At 42.6% G+C, this 16374-nt stretch overlaps 1 protein-coding gene across 4 annotated transcripts in view; it reads left to right on the top strand.

The window, feature by feature from the left end:
• Nucleotides 1–16374, top strand: part of ACSL1 (acyl-CoA synthetase long chain family member 1) — a 113030-nt gene that overhangs the window by 77938 nt on the left and 18718 nt on the right. For 3 of the 4 annotated variants that reach the window (XM_040334075.1, XM_040334083.1, XM_040334091.1), the window contains exons 9-13: nt 918–969; nt 3471–3544; nt 7591–7668; nt 16022–16156; nt 16238–16372. In XM_040334075.1, the coding sequence (XP_040190009.1) occupies nt 918–969; nt 3471–3544; nt 7591–7668; nt 16022–16156; nt 16238–16372 (474 nt within the window). Of the gene's footprint in view, nt 1–917; nt 970–3470; nt 3545–7450; nt 7529–7590; nt 7669–16021; nt 16157–16237; nt 16373–16374 lie in introns of all 4 variants that reach the window. The other variant, XM_040334098.1, reaches the window with a different exon arrangement.

Raw genomic sequence — 16374 nt, 5'->3', positions numbered from 1 at the left:
CTTTCTTTCTTTTTCTTTTTCTTTTTCTTTTCTTTCACTTTTTGGGGAACAGGGAAATGTTTGCATTGATCAGTGCTATAAAAATGCGGTGATCAATGTAAAAATGACAGGGAAGGTGTTAACTGTATTCTCTGGGTATGTTCTAATTGTGGGGGGCTGGCAGGGACATGACCGATCACCGAGAACAGTAGATCTGTTATGTCTCCTGTCAGAATGGGGATCCGCCTTGTTTACAAAGGCAGATCCCAATTCTGCCCCTGTATTAGACGACCGTAGGCATACTCATGCAGCGAGAGCTCGCCTGCGTGAGCCGACGTACAGCTATGGCCATTTGCACAGGAGAGCCAACCTGCCGCTGTACAACGACTGCGGCTGGTCGGCTAGTGGTTAAAGCTGATTGCACAAACCGATTGTACCATGTATGGTCACTCTTAGGCTGGCCGTACATACAATTCTTTTGTACAATTTTCCTTTTAGCTTTACCTAAACGATGCAATGTGATCTCAAACCTAAACACTTTCAATTTGTATTCAAGCAAGCAGGCCCTTGCACTACATGGTTGAAGGCTCATCTAAAGGGTATTGAATAAGAAAATTGTATAATATATGGCCAGCCTTGGTCATCAAGTCTTTACAAGTAGATTTATCTGGTAATGGTTTGATAAAGGGGTCAAACATACCTTTTTACTATTGCTGTAATGGATATAGCCTTGAGTATACCCCTTTTTATATGGATGGAGGTACCCCAGGTATTCAAATGCCCCTGGATGGGAATCGCTGCAATATAGAATGCATGAGGAGAAGTTTTTACCGGCAGACCCAGACTGGCATTTGCTAAGTTGACTGGTGTTTTTGTTTTATGGATTTTTATTTCCAGATCCTGTAGAATGTAAACATTTTAATTTTTTTTTTTTCCAGCCCCCAAAGCCAGAAGACTTGGCAGTGGTTTGCTTTACAAGCGGGACGACTGGTAATTGTTATAATTCCATATTGCTTATTGGTCATAATGATGAAGGCTATTTTAAATCGTATTAACAATTTTGCAGCCAAATTGGGATAACACCTTTTTATACATTACATGTTCCTATTCATATAATATAGTTTTCACCTGCTATTTATTGTTAAGGAAGGGGGCTGGAGAGCTAAAGTGGTATTCAATCCAAAACCAAAACTGTAATCCTATTGCAGCTTACCAATTATTGGATGTGATGGCTGCTTCAGTTTTCCTTTTATTTGTCTTTTTTTCCCCCTATGTTTTCACCTGGTGATCTGGCCAGTAACGCATCTCCTGTATTGGCCCCTTTCACTCACGATTTTGGGTGCACGATTTTAACAAGACTGTGTACGACTGTGGATCGGACTTTGCCCTGCGACTTGACCTCAGACTTCAATTAACAAGGATCCGACTTTGATCCCCAATACCAGGCACTGTCTGGTATTAATTGTTAGGGTGAACTCCACGACAAATTAAAAAAAAAAACAGGCATGGGTTCCCCTCCAAGAGCATACCGGGTCCTCATATCCCTTAACTGATCACGCAGCCTGGCAGGTCAGAAAATGGGTTGGGGATGAGCAAGTGGGACCCCCCTCCTGAACCATACCAGGCAACATTCCCTCAACGTGGGGGGTGCTTTGAGGCAGTCAAAAATAAAACACAGTAATTTATTAGTCGGCTCCAGAGTCTCTTCCGACGTCTTCTACTCTCTCTCTGGGTCTTCTCCGCTCTCTCTGGGTCTTCTAAAAATTCTTTCTCCACCCTCATACAGTTACTGAAATGTATTGGGTGAATGCCATATTAATGACACTAATTTGTTTTTACAAAGCATTACAGAAGTGTGCCAAGGTATTGGATATCATCTACAGCATAAAATCCACATTGTGAGAACAGAAAAAGCTCTGTATAACTGGAGAGGTTTCTCATAGAAGTTGAAATTGGTTCTGTTAACACCACCTCATTTCACTGCCTTACCCTGAAATCTACAGAAGGGATTTTCTTATACTTGGCTTGAATGTGTTCTGAGTAGCTGAAAGAATTCATGGAGATAACTGGATTACGGCCAGACATCATTTGCAGAGTTAAGGCCGTAAACACGGTCGGACTTTTTGCCAACAAACTTCAAAATCAGCAAGTTTTCAAATTGGTCCGACCGTGTGTACGCTTCATCGGACCAACTTTTTCGGGTTTCATCGGACAAAAAGTTTGGTCTGCAAACGGACAAACTTTTCGGCAACAAAAGTCCGATGGTGCTTAGTCCGACCGTGTGTACAGCAAGCCATCGGACTTTTGTACAAAGTGCAAATACGCATGCTCAGAACCAATGTTAAAATCGACCAACAATAGCAGAAGTTAACCAAAGGGTGGCGGTAAAGAGCAGAAAAACCACGTGATGTTGGGAAAGTTTTAGAAAAGTTTGCAGAAAAGTCAGAGCGTGTGTATGCTATGGGTGTGACCGGACAACTCCCTTCGGACAAAAATCCAAGGGAAAGTTTGTTTGCTGTCCGACCGTGTGTACCAGGCTTAAGAAACCTACAATAGCATCTTCCTGGTTTTCTAGGTTTTTATTTTAAGAGAATCTATTCTCATGTTCACTCATCCTCAGGCCCCCTCCTGCCAACATCATGGTCCCACTTTTTTTTTTCCTTCCCTCCCTCTCTGCTCTACTTGGATGCTGAGAGTGAAGAGAAGTCTTGTGTAAGCTCCAACTAGTGACTGGAGGCCGTGTGTGGACTCTCCTCTCCCCCCATATGACAATGGGGGGGGGGTGAGCTGGGCCAATCGGTAACGTAAAATAAAAGTTTGGTGTTTTGATTCCCTTTATTGGCCAACTGCTGCAAGCTTTTATGATGGCACACGATTTAAGATATTCTGCAGGAATCTTTAATAACTTAAAGTGGAACTAAAATTCATCTAAACACAACCCAGAAACTTTTTTTTTTTGCAGAGCATATAATATGCAGTTAACATATTTCAACCCATACAGGAGACCATACATATCAGGGTTACAATTCTACACCAACCCCTTCCTCTGAGACACAGTGCCAGAAATGCTATTTAATTCATTTTTAGAATTCCACTCAAACTCCCCCCATCCATCTACGTCTCCATGCGTACTTTTTCTGGGAAATCTGTTGGAACCCAAGCCAGCATTTCTGGCAGCAGCCATCTTGAGTAAGGGCAGATGTATGTAGCATTTACTTCCTGGGATCCATCTTCTCTTAGCCCAGGCAGGAGGGTGTGCTTGGCTGAGAAAACCCCTCCAACCCTCCTGAAGACATCTGGGATGTATAACAGGAAGTAACTGAAGACTTTCCAATCTATTTATTAATGCTAAAAACACAAGGATTCAAAATGGTCAATGTTTATTGAGAGAGTGAAGTTCCACTTTAAGTTCACTTAAACATTCTGTAAAAAACAAAAACCTGTGAGATGTTCTTGAGTCTAAAATCATTTTTGTTTTCTTTACTCATTAGGAAATCCGAAGGGTGCAATGCTTAGTCATAAGAATGTTGTAAGCAACAGTGCTGCTTTCCTTAAAGTAACCGAGGTAACTATGGTGGTTATGTTACTGAATGCATTACGAAAAAAAGTTGAATGCGTGGCTACTGTAGTTTGAGTGATGATTCTATTTAAATCAATAGATGTGCGTGTTGGGCCCCTTTCACACTGCTGCGAATTGAATGTCGTGCGATTTTTGCCGTAAATTTACCACGATTTTGCGGCCGCGATTTTGACAGGTTTTTAGGGAATGCCTGTGTAAACTTAAGGTCTATGGACCTCATCTCGCGTCAAAGTCTGACCAAAGTAGTTTAAGGACTACTTTGCAGTCGGTGTGACTTGAAGTCACACAGATATGAATGGTAGTCATTGGAAATCATGGGGTTCGGCTTGTCGTGCGACTTTGAAGTCCCAAGTCGCAGGACAAGTTACACAAGCGTGAAAGGGGCCTTAAAGTGTTTTTAGACACTGCAGATAAAAAAAGTAAAGTTTGGTGAATGTAAGCCTTGGAACTTGACCTTAGAGCTGCATGACTTTGTGTGAGATTACGAATACATTAGTTGAGTTATTCATTCTTTTGCTTCTTGCTATCCTTTTTATCTTGATGTTGGTTTCCTTTTTATCTTGATGTTGGTTTAATGGTTTAATTGTCACGATCAGAATGAGTCATCATTTGTTTTCATTTTAGTTCATAGGAACTTCCTTGTATGCAAAATATACAATGCTTGATTTGTTTTAACCCTCCTTAACCCTTCTGTGATTATTTTACATAAAAACATCTTTCAGTTGACCTGTTTTAATCCAGCTGAAAGATTGGCATTGTGCCTGCAAAATACCATCTACACCCTAACATTTTGTTCATCACTGCCGTGTGTGTGTGTGTGTGTGTGTGTGTGTGTGTGTGTGTGTGTGTTTTTTTAACACGTTCTTTTGTAAAGGGAAAAATACATGCATCGTTCTACTTAATTGTAATGAATACAGTTGTTGCCTGTTCTAAGAAACCTCACCCGTTAATGTCCCATGTGCATCTGCCTCTGGTGCTGAGTGGAAAATTGTGCTTCCCTTTTTATTTCTCTATCTCCCCACTGTGCTCCAAAGAGCATTGCAGCAGGCACTCTTCTGTCTGATGCCTACAAGTCCAACTAATGCCGCGTACAGACGGTCGTTTTTTGTGATGGGGCACTGTTCTTCCATATATGAGGTGCTATTTCTCCCACTGATACCAACAATGGGGCACTATTTCTTCCACTGATACCAGTAATGGGGTACTTCTATAGATCATTAACATTGAGGCCATGTTTACCCTCACTGATGCTGGGCCCAGGGCATTTTCTACCCCCAATGGCCACAATCTTCTTGCACCAGTGTGAACAAATAACCTAGATGTCAGACAAATGTGCAGTTGAGGTTTGCTGTAGTGAAGCCATAAATGGGCAGTCGGGTACACTGTTTCACTGTGTTGGCACAGACTAAAACAGATGTTGATCATCAGGGTTATGATGGACTTCCTGGATGGAAAAATCAGTTTCTCAGTCATTTTATCTTAATAAGTGATACATTGATGCCGTTTGTATTTCTCTATGCAGGTTTCCACAACATGCAGTAGGTGTGCATGGTTTTTTGATGGAAATATTAAATGCTGTCCCATTTTGTCACCCTAAAACAGACTGTAGGGAAGTATTAAATAAATAAAGGATGCATCCAATGATTTTATTTAAGACATTTGTGCATCGATTTTCCTGGGCAGAAGAGTTTGAGTTCACTTCAGAACTGTTATTAAAGGATCACTAAAGGAACATTTTTTTAAGCTAAATGGCTTCCTTTACCTTACTGCAGTCCTGGTTTCATGTCCTCATTGTTCGTTTTTGCTTTGAAGTTGCTGTAATTCTGCTGTGATCTCCACACTTCCTGCTTGTCTGGCTCCTTATAACAACAGTACTGGGAGCTTTTCACGGTGGTCTAAGCTGTCATTACTGTGTGTCTAAAACTTAACAGAACCAATCAGATTAATTTTAAAAACAAAACACTGCCCTGGATTTGTTTGTTTTTGTTCTGTGGGTCTCTTTACTTCACAGAAACATGAAACCAGTTTAAAACCGAAAGTGAAACTAGAGGCACATTATATGATTGAATTTAATCTATTTTTAATCATTTTTAAAAGGAATCGGTTAACTTTTTGTCTCTATACCCTGTAAACAGTCATTTCGGCAAAAATGTTTTTTTCCTTTAGTGACCCTTTAATACTAACAAACTTGCTCTGTAGGAAGCAAAAAGGCTTCCTATGGAGCACGTGTAAAACACGAGGCCTACAGGCTGAATCTGGCCCGTCTGTTTTTTTTTTTCTAGAGGCCCTCACACCCAGGGCTTTTTTTTTGGGCAGAACAGGGCTCTCACCCTCCAACTCTCTCTACTCACCACTTCCTATTGGCCACTGTCACTTGTAAACACAGAAGCTTTATGTGTTTGTTTACAGGGACAGCTTTCCTCTCAGGAGCGCTCGTAGATCCCAGCCTGCTCTACACTCACAGTGGGGACAAGGGAGATGTAGATGGAGCTGTAGTTTGGCCATAATTGGAATTGGACATCACATGGTAGCTGCACTTTGATCCCCATATGTGCCCGGGTACACAGATGCTGACCATTGATCTCGCTGCAAGTGAGAGAGATATGGAGCCATCTACACTGTGAGGAGGTACTCGAGTAGGCCGTTTTTTTTTTTTTTTTTTTTTTTTTTTTTTAGAAGGTGTGATACGAGGAAGCTTTGGGGTGGGGGGAGTTGAGTGCTGTAGAGGGGGTTGTGTGCAGAAGTGGGAGATGAAGAGAGTGGTACAGACGTAAGAGCTGAGGAGGGGTGGAAGTAAAATGTGGACAGCCTTTGAAGGAGAGAGAGCTGCACACTGGGCATAGCCCACCCCTGAGCACTTCACATGACACAATCCTAGTATTTATTGCCCCATTAAGATTCTCCCACAATGCAATTTGGCCACACCCACCCTCTAAAGCAGTTTGGGTTGAGTTCCTGAACCTATACTTTGAGAAAATATCCCTGGATATATTATTTATAGTGCCTTACCAATACAATCAGCTTTTTGAGGGCAACCATAATGCTGACGCGGCTCGCAATGAATTTGTGTTTGACACCACTGCTCCAGAGCATGAAATACTCACGTTAGGGTCGTTTATTCCTCAACTGGTTTGCGCTGCAGTCTTTCAGATTTTGCCGTTTGGGTCTACACTGTAGTTGGGTTTAAAGGCTAACTGCGCCTTTTGCACCATGTTACACCCATATTTAGGATATTACAGGGCACACATGGGACCAACCCCAAACTGTCCATGGGGACAGAGATGAATGAATAAACGACGAGTACCGTCTTCCACTGCAGAAGACTAGATTGAAGTTCTCAATAGAACACAAGTCTGGTGATGACCGCATGTAAAGTTCATTGACACTTCCTCCAGATCTCTAACTGAAAGCCCACCTGTAAGGGAGCTGGAGGAAGAGTGTGCAGGCGCCTGATCCACTCATGGTAATGGCAATGCTTTGCAAGCTGATTACAGGAAAAAGGTGCATTTATTATTTTTTTTGCAAAATATATGTGCATGTGGTGTTTTAATGGTTATGTTTTCTATTGGTGTAGGCAAACAATGTGGTAGGAAGTAAATAGTGTGAACGATGAAAAGGAATCTTATTGTGTTTATGTCTTGTGTATCCAAGGCCCTAATTAATGTGTGTTAACCCTTTATTCTGTGGATGAATGGTTGTACTTCAGTAAAGCAGTGTGCTTGGTGGTGGAGATTCCGATTTTTGTGCTTTATCTGTGCTGATTAATTTTTCTTTCTTATATTTTTTATACTTTTTTTTGCATGAAAATCAATTTTTTAACCCTTAGTGACCTGATTCTCCTTAATTGAGAAAATCATTATCTTGAATTGTCTTTCTCCTGCTGCTGCTCAGGACTTGGCATATCCTTCTACTCAAGATGTTCTCATCTCTTTTTTGCCTCTGGCACATATGTTTGAAAGAGTTGTGGAGGTAGGCACAAGTCATGTTGTGTGTTTTTTCATATGCTTAGCAATTTTTGTCATATTTTCCAGAGTTTGCTAACACTGAACGCCAGTGATATACACATTTCCTATTTGCCTCTGGCACACATGTTTGAACGACTAGTCCAGGTAAGATGCTGAATAATACTTCAATGGATGTACGTAATTAAAACTATTTGTAGAAGGTATGTAGAACGTAGATTCCTTTCTATGTGGAGATTTGTGTGCACTGAACATTGTTTAGTTCAGATGGGTGTCATTAGTTCATTGGAACACCATTCTGGTGAGAGTGACTTCCAATCATATCTGTGTATGCAACCCATTGGAAACTACATCCAGTTTTGTTTTAATTTTGGATAGAGCAATGGCTCCCAGCAACGTTAAGGAATTTAAACCTAAATTTCAATGGTGCTCATACAATGAACATCTTAACTATTCACATATTGTTAACGGGCAGTAAAAGCTTTCAAACAAGTCATCCCTGACCTCTCCAGCTTGTTGTGAAGTTATTTATTCTCAAAGATCACAACAAAAACTCTTAGGATTGTACCATCTCCTTCAAATTTACCAAAACGATGTAATAATAGTACCAACCTGAACAATCATTTCAAGTTGTATCCATGCAGACCCTTCTGTTATGTGGTTTTTGGTAGCTCTAAAGGCAATATTTTAGTGTGCATGATCTGGGCATAGGTAGGAAAAATTGAGGCCTAAATCAGGGGTGCACAATCTTTTGAAGAGCGAGGGCCACTTAAAGGGGTTTTCCACCTTTTTTTTAAGTTTATTAAAAGTCAGCAGCTACAAAAAGTGTAGCTGCTGGCTTTTAATAAACTGACACTTACCTGCTCCAGCGACGCACCGGCCGGGGCTCCGCTCCTCGCCCCCCCTCGCCGGCCGGCGTCTTCATTCTTAGTGTGTGCACCCGGCAGTGACCGCTTTCGGCTTCACGGCCGGGCACCCACTGCGCATGCGGCAGTGCGCATGCGTGAGCGCCGCTGTCCGATTGGACAGGCGCTCGCCTACAGGGAGGGGCTGTGAAAAGGCGATTAAGCTAATCGCCTTTCCAGCCCCTCGGCGGAAGGAGGAAGTGGGACAGGAAGTCCCCTTCTCCTGAAGCCCCCACTCCCCCCCCCAAAAAAAATTACATGTCAAATGTGGCATGTAAGGGGGCGAGGAGTGGGTTAAGAGGAAGTTCCATTTTTAGGTGGAACTCCTCTTTAAGCAACTTGCTAACCGTCTGCAATGAGATCCGTGTCCACTCTGCATATGCAAAGCAGACACGGACACAGCCCACTCTACTCTATGGGCTCTCCCCTTTTTATTAATTTTTTATAATTTTTTTGCGGATTGGATAGGAGGTAGGCAGGTGTAAATGAACACAAGTCCATTTACATCTGCTGCTCCATAGAGGTGAATAGAGGGTCCGATTGGGTCAGACCAATTGTGTGAAAGGGACCCAAGGCTGCTTTCACAATGATGCACTGCGGTTTACCCACACCGTGGGTGCAGAGCAGTACACCTGTGGCTTTCCTGTGGGTTTGCTGCACTTTGCCATAGACCTCTATTCTATCCTGCAGGTGTGTTGTACTTTCTGAAAGTGCACCAAACCTGCAGGTAGTAATATAAGCCTATGGCACAGTGCAGCTTACCCTGCAGATCAGTTTGAAAGCAGCCCAGTAACCTCTGCAGAACAGATATGCCCAAATATACACTGTAATTTTAGTAATAAACGTACCTTTAAAAAAAAGTCTTGAATTCTGGTATCATCGGCTGTTGCTATACCAGGCAGGAGCGCATTTGATATCACTCTGCTTGTGACATGAGCGGCGCTATACAGGAAGCATCGGCTTATCCGGCTCTGCTCCGCAGCCGCTTGCTTCCTCCACTGTTGGCTCCATTTACAACACTGATGCTCTGGCATGGCGGGCTGGCAACCCACGATCTGGGCTTGCCATCTCAGAGCAGGAGGTTGTGGGCCACATGTGATAGCGGTTAAATGATAGCAGTTACATTCCTCACATAATTTTGCAGTAGGATGCTTCACAAGAAATTTTAATGGACCCTTTTTCAGGGATAAACTTTTTTTTTTTTTTTTCATGTTTGTTATTGGTATAGGTTCCAAAGTAATCTCTTTCTAGGATTAAGAAGGCACTTCCCTTGATGGACATATTGTGGTCCTTTGCCTGTGTATTCCATTCAGTTAGGAACACAGTTTCCTTTGAGTTTCACATTCCTGAGAGAGAACCTCAGACAGATATAAATTAGAGATTTATTTGTATATATATATTTTTTTTCATTGCCGTCTATTATCTGTGAGAAGATATCATCAGGTGGGGAATGTACAACCTATCCTATTTGAAAGGGGAATGTATGATTCTTGTTGGAGAGATTTTCTCTTACTTTTCTGTCTTAAGCCGGCTATAGATTGTTCAAATGTTGGCTGGTTCAGCAGGGACCTGGCTGATGGTGGATTCATGTATAGGCAGGCTGATTGTATCCACGTCAATCTATCAATCGACTTGTGTACAACCAGCATGTTGGATTTCTAGCATGCGATTATTGCCAGCGGCTATTCCCACTAGCGATAATCACTGTGTTCTCCCAGCATCATCTATGGCCTGCCTTATAGATCACACAGAAGGCAGTGGTTTTAAAGGCACCCTGTCTCCATACTACTTAAAATCATCTTCCTGTAAGATTACCTTATTTCCGCATTTGAGCTCCCTGTAATTATTGATCATATTATAACAAACCCTATAACTTCTCCTGGGCTCTGCCGTCTTGGTTGTGACATCAGTAGCCCTAGGCAGAATCAGTGCTGGCATTCAGAAGCCATTCTGTAGCATTCCCCTGCTATTTATGCTTTTATGGGCGCATAGATACCAAAGTTCCAATATTGACAAAAACCCTAATGTTTAGGAACAGGTAGCCCACTATGTTCTTGCATAGCAGCAGGAGGAGAGGGCATGTGCAAGGGCTGGCATTTATAGGAATTGACACATCCAGGAAGTGGTCAGATTCCTACTAAAGTTACACTAGGATATAACATGGAGAAAACCGTGGTGAGACACTTAAAGGAACACTAAAGGTTAGTTTTTTTATTAGATCAATTGATTGCTGTAAGCTAGAGCATTTAAATATCACTTAACTCGTTTTTCCTTTTAACCTCCAAAATACAGTAATCCAGGTTTGAAAATGCCATTTCCTGTCTCTCCTCTTCTTGCGTTCCACCAGCATCTGAGCTGTTTTGCATGGTGGAAAGCAGAATGTGCTCACCCCCTCCCTATGACTACAGCCCTGCGTGAAGATGCTTTCTTATCCCTCACAGGCATGGCGGCTAAGCCTAATGGGAACTGTAGTTCCCATTAGGCCGTGATGTAGCAAGAATGAATGTGCACCGCAAACCAGGAAGTCAGTGAGAATAATGATTCAGGAGTGCTGGAGGTGAATAAAACAGCTCCATTTCAACAGGTATCAAACTAGTTATAATGCAAAACATTACTTTTTACTTTAACAGCTACTGTCAGACTTTAATTTAAGAGGAAAATATTTTTGTCTTTACAACCCCTTTAAGTGCTTCTTATCCTCTACTTCTGCAAGGTTCCCAGTTCAGAAGTGAGGTCAGGTGACAGGATCACTTTAAATCCTCCACTTTCCCCACTGGGCTGATATCCCTATACTTTCTGTCAAAGACCGCAAACAAAGCGAGAACAAATCTCCTCCCCAGCATACAATCTTAAGGCTGGGTTCACACATGCTGCAGCCATGGCTCACAGCTGGGGTCTGGTGCGTCCCTGTACACCATTTCAGGTGCAAATCGGGCCCAAATTTTTGGCTGAATTTGCACCTAAAATGCAGCCAAAGATGCTCAGGACTAAGCATGAGCTCCAGCTTGTTCGCATAGTACACGTGCAGAGCCCGCCAGGAAGTCTGCACGGCGCTGTGCTAATCACAGCCAGGGAGACATTTCCCGATGCTCGGCTGCAGAGATCGGGACCCTTTTTCCAGTGAGCTTTGCGGCGGCCCTGGAGTTATGTGAACCAGCTACATTGAGAGCCAGTCGCAGTCTCCTGCCATGAGAATTGGATGCGAGGAAACCCACATCTGATTTGCTTTAGTGTGAACTCAGCCTAAAAGAGGGTTAAAATCTTTCATCCTCTATCCAAAACTAAAAACAAAACCATCAAAAGCTCTGCTCTAAGCTTTCATTTTTTTTTGCACAGCTGAGCTGAAACTATGCCATTTTAAAACAGTAATGGGCAATAATTCCTATAAAAGGCCGCATTATAAACAAGGTCTGTGGCATATTTGTGCGACTTGGCTTAACACAGACCATGGTTAGTCTCTTGCCAGCTACAATACACACAGGCTGGTTAGGCTTTTGCCATCTTCTCCTTTTTTTTTTTTTTTTTTTTTTTTTTTTTTTTTACATAAACCTTTTTCTAAAAAAATAAACCTGATTGTCAGGCATGCAAATCAATATGTAGAATGATGTGCCTCATGCTACTTCCTTTATAAATGCCAACATTTTTCCCAAGCCTTGTTAATGTTTAAACTATCAATTTTGAAAGAATGATGTTTGGTGATTTGTTCCTCCCCACCATTGATTAGACTTGTCAGGTTTCCTCCCATGTAACAAGCTGTGTATAAACATTCTCTTGTTTTGGATTAAATAATTAGACCAGATGAACTGTGCTGTCTTTGTGTGATTTAAACAAACTGGTTTCGTTATGTTCTTGCTCTGTGCCCTTTTTATCACCAACACCCCCAGTTCTTCTGTAATTGATTTTCCTGTGCATAAAGTGAACCATGTAGCATACAATATTTTGTGTATTGGATAAAGGATGGTGATCCATCATTCTTTTTGTTTATATTTCAATACCTGTACACATCATAATCCTTTAAATGTTGAACACGTCATCTTCCTTTTTTTTAAAGGAATATATCATTTTCGGTATATACCTGTAACGGCTCTGGTGAACGGAGTGAACCACAACTGCGGTTAGCAAGGATTTCAATACACTTCTTTATGTGAGAATTCAGTATTAGACCCCAGGCGTCACTCCACACAAACAGGAGTTTGGGGGTTCTCTACATCATCTCTCTCTCACATAAAGAAAGGCGTTAAGCTACTAAGGATGGATGCATTACAATATGCGACCAGAGCTTGGCGTTTTAAAATTATAATATAAACTTTAAGATTCCAATGCACCTCTATATGCAAGTGATTATCAGTACGGGACCCCAGGCGTCACTCCACGCAAACAGGAGTTTGGGGGTTCCCTACATCATATCACATAAGCATATAGAGATGTATTGGGCCACTAAGGGAGTTGGTATGAAATACAATCAACCCTTAGCATAGAAAAGTTAGAGTGAACATGTTCAACAAGTTAGGGCAAGGCCCATAAGCAATTTACACTTATGTCAAGCACATAGTAAATAGGAGTTGTTAAGACAACTAATAGTTGCATAGGACAGGCAATATAGCTCGTAGTAAATAGGAGTTGTAGAGACCACTAATAGTTGCATATGAGAGGCAATATAGTTCAGGTAATTTGTGAGTAGATGTCCCTTTAATATATTCCTTAGCAAACAGTCATAGGCACAACAGTCTATCCCAAGTAGTATGTTAATAGCCACAAGCCATAATAAATATCAGCAATTGTTTTAGGTCGAAAGTATGCAGCAGATGTTTCTATAGTGCTACAAGTGACACAATTGCTACTTATCCGTCTGCAGTGCTTCAGTGTAGCGAGTAGGGATTCCGTAGAGTAGGGTGTCAGCAAGGAAGGTTGTCCCCGGAAATGGCAATCTGGATTATCTTCAATCAGGCAGGCATCCAGGGTTAAGGATTGCCGGTACCTGTAGTTCGTTGTGGCCTTAATAGTGGGATGCCTCCAGGTCCAGGGAAGGATGGTAGTCTAGCCAGCTACAGCCGACAATAATAGAACAATGTTTGACTGTTCCCTGAATGCCTTTTATAGGCAGGTAACCAGCTGCAGTGCATCAGCACTGAATTCAAGAGAACCGCCATGAGTAGCGGCGCACTTCCGCGTTCCAAGCTGGAGCGCATGCGGCACCTGGCGATGACGTCGTCGCCGTAATGCGTTCCAGCGTGGAATGCATTAAAAGAAACAGGCGATCTCAGAGGAGCGCCTGTTGCAATACTATTAGTAAAATCTAATCTAATAATTCATGTATAAAAATATACATGAAAATCTTATATTTACCACTTGTAGATGGCAAGGGGGGGGTGCATCTCTAAGTGTAGTATTAAAACAGTAACATATCTTGTGCAATAAATACCGTATTTATCAGCGTATACCGCACACTTTTTTGCCCTGAAATTCAGGGCAAAATCGTAGGTGCGCGATATACGCCGATACCCGCGCCGAGTTTGAACCACTGCGCCGGCATATACCGAGCGCAGTACACTCGGTATGGTCGGGCAGGCTCGGCTCCTCTCGCGGTCACGTCCTGGACGCACAGGATGTGACCGCGAGAGGAGTCGAGCCTGCCCGACTATACTCGAGTGTACTGCGCTCGGTATATGCCGGCGCAGTGGTTCAAACTCAGCGCGGGGATCGAGTGGGGAGGACACCGCAGAAGGATGCCGGACCCGACGAGGAGGACACCACCAAAGCCGCAGACGGACGCCGGACCCGACGAGGCCGCCGATGGACGCAGTACTAAAGTTTTTTTTTACAGGAATGCGGGTCCACTTTAGGGGTGTGCGCTATACGCTGGAGCGCACAATACCCCGATAAATACGGTAAGTATGTAGTCCTGGCAGTTCTACTGCGTCGCACAGGCTCCTCGCATGACCCGGATCGTGCGAGGAGCCTGTGGGATGCAGTAGAACTGCCAGGACTACCGTATAAAAGTGTAAGCCAAGTTTTTCAGGTTTTTTTTTTTTTTTTGTGTGCTGAAAATTCCCTTCTCGGATTATACTCGAGTCTGTCTGCAGTCTAATCACACCGGCAATCATTGATGTTCTATTTCCCTGTCCGTCCGGGATGAGAGAGGACACACAGCTGATCTCACTGCTCCCCCCTTCTCCCCCTCCTCTCTCCTGTGTGCTCCGTGGTCATTCAAGTGTGAATATAACAAGCTCACATTTCCCGCGTAGCACACAGGAGGGGGAGAAGGGGGGAGCAGTGAGATCAGCTGTGTCCTCTCTCATCCTGGACGGATGGGAAATGGAACATCAATGATTGCCGGTGTGAGTGGCACACAATAGAGGGCAGTGGGCACCGATAGGAAGCACTGATGGACACTGATAGGAGGCACAGTGAGGCTGAGGCATGCAAATGAGCACAGTGATGCTACAAATGGGCATTGTTGACTCTTTTCCACTTGCAGTAGCTGCTGCATTCTCACCCTAGGCTTATACTCAAGTCAATACATTTTTCCCATTTTATTTTTTAATTTTTTTTTCTGGTAAAAGTATATACTTATACTCGAGTATATACAGTACATACTTATGATGAGCATGACTCCCACTTATATCTTGTAAAGTGTTTTTTTAATTTTGTGCAATACATGTTACTGTTTTAATACTACACTTAGAGAGCCCCCCCCCCCCCTGTTTCTTGTATATGTTTTGCAGAGTTGCTGGACACTGAGGATGGTTGCCTCTTTTTAAATCGCCCCCTTACCATGGTTCAACTTTGTTTTTACCTAAAGACTGGCTAATCAAATGTACATTATTATAAACTTAAGGGCATTGCCTTCTGGAGTGCCAGATACCCAATTTGCATTCACTTGTAGATAGCAGGTGGCACACTCAAAGCTACTCTGTATCTCTTACCAAGCTGTTTTAGGCCGGCCATACACGGTTCAAAACTTTGAACCATTAATGGGCAGGCTAAATGTACAAAGTTGATCGCACAATTTGGGTACAACCATCCTGCTGGAATCTCCTGCGATTATCGCTAGCAGCTGCTATAGCCACTTGCAATAATCACTGTCTTCTCCAGGTGGGGATGGCTGCCCCTGCAGGGTGAAAACAATTGCAGATTCCCCTATCAACACTGTGTTGATAGGGGAATTGTGCAAATTTCTTTCCTGCAACCTGTGAAATTTGCACTGTGTATGGGCCAGCCTTACTACTGTGGGCCAGCATTGTGAATAGAACAGGTTAGCAAGAGAACACGTTATGCATACAGGTATAACCAAATGGACACAACTCCCCTCCCTCTTTTCTAGTACATATATAAGAAGTCAAAAAATGAATAGATAGTGCAGGGCTTTCTTATTACAAACCACAGTATGCTCGGTAAACAGATTGAAAAAAATCCTGTATTTAAAAAAAAAAAAATGTAATAAAAAAAATCTTTTAGAAACAAATTAATCTAACTATTACAAATAGATGAACTGGCTTGAGCTAATGTAAATGAACCCTGTTTACAAAATGTAAATCAACGGGGTTTATAAATGTAAAAATCAATCATTGAAATTCCTTCTTGCTATGTTTCAGTGTGTCGTTCTCTGCCATGGGGCTCGAATAGGCTTTTTCCAGGGAGACATCAGGCTGTTAATGGATGACTTGAAAGTTCTGCAGCCCACCATTTTCCCAGTGGTGCCCCGTTTGTTGAACAGGATGTTTGATCGGGTAAGATGCCTAGCAGTGCTTACACAGGAGTGTAAATCCTTCTGTTCCTGATGTGATTATAACTGATGTCTTTGTCTTCAGATATTTGGGCAGGCAAATACTTCACTCAAGCGCTGGCTGTTAGACTTTGCTTCAAAGCGGAAAGAGGCCGAGCTCCGCAGCGGAATTATACGAAAGGATAGCCTGTGGGACAAGCTCATATTTCAGAAAGTTCAGGT

Source organism: Rana temporaria, chromosome 1 (genome assembly GCF_905171775.1).
Source record: "Rana temporaria chromosome 1, aRanTem1.1, whole genome shotgun sequence".
Classification (NCBI taxonomy): Eukaryota; Metazoa; Chordata; class Amphibia; order Anura; family Ranidae; genus Rana; species Rana temporaria.
The sequence above is the reverse complement of the archived record's forward strand: the minus strand, read 5'-3'. Positions and strand labels throughout refer to the sequence as shown.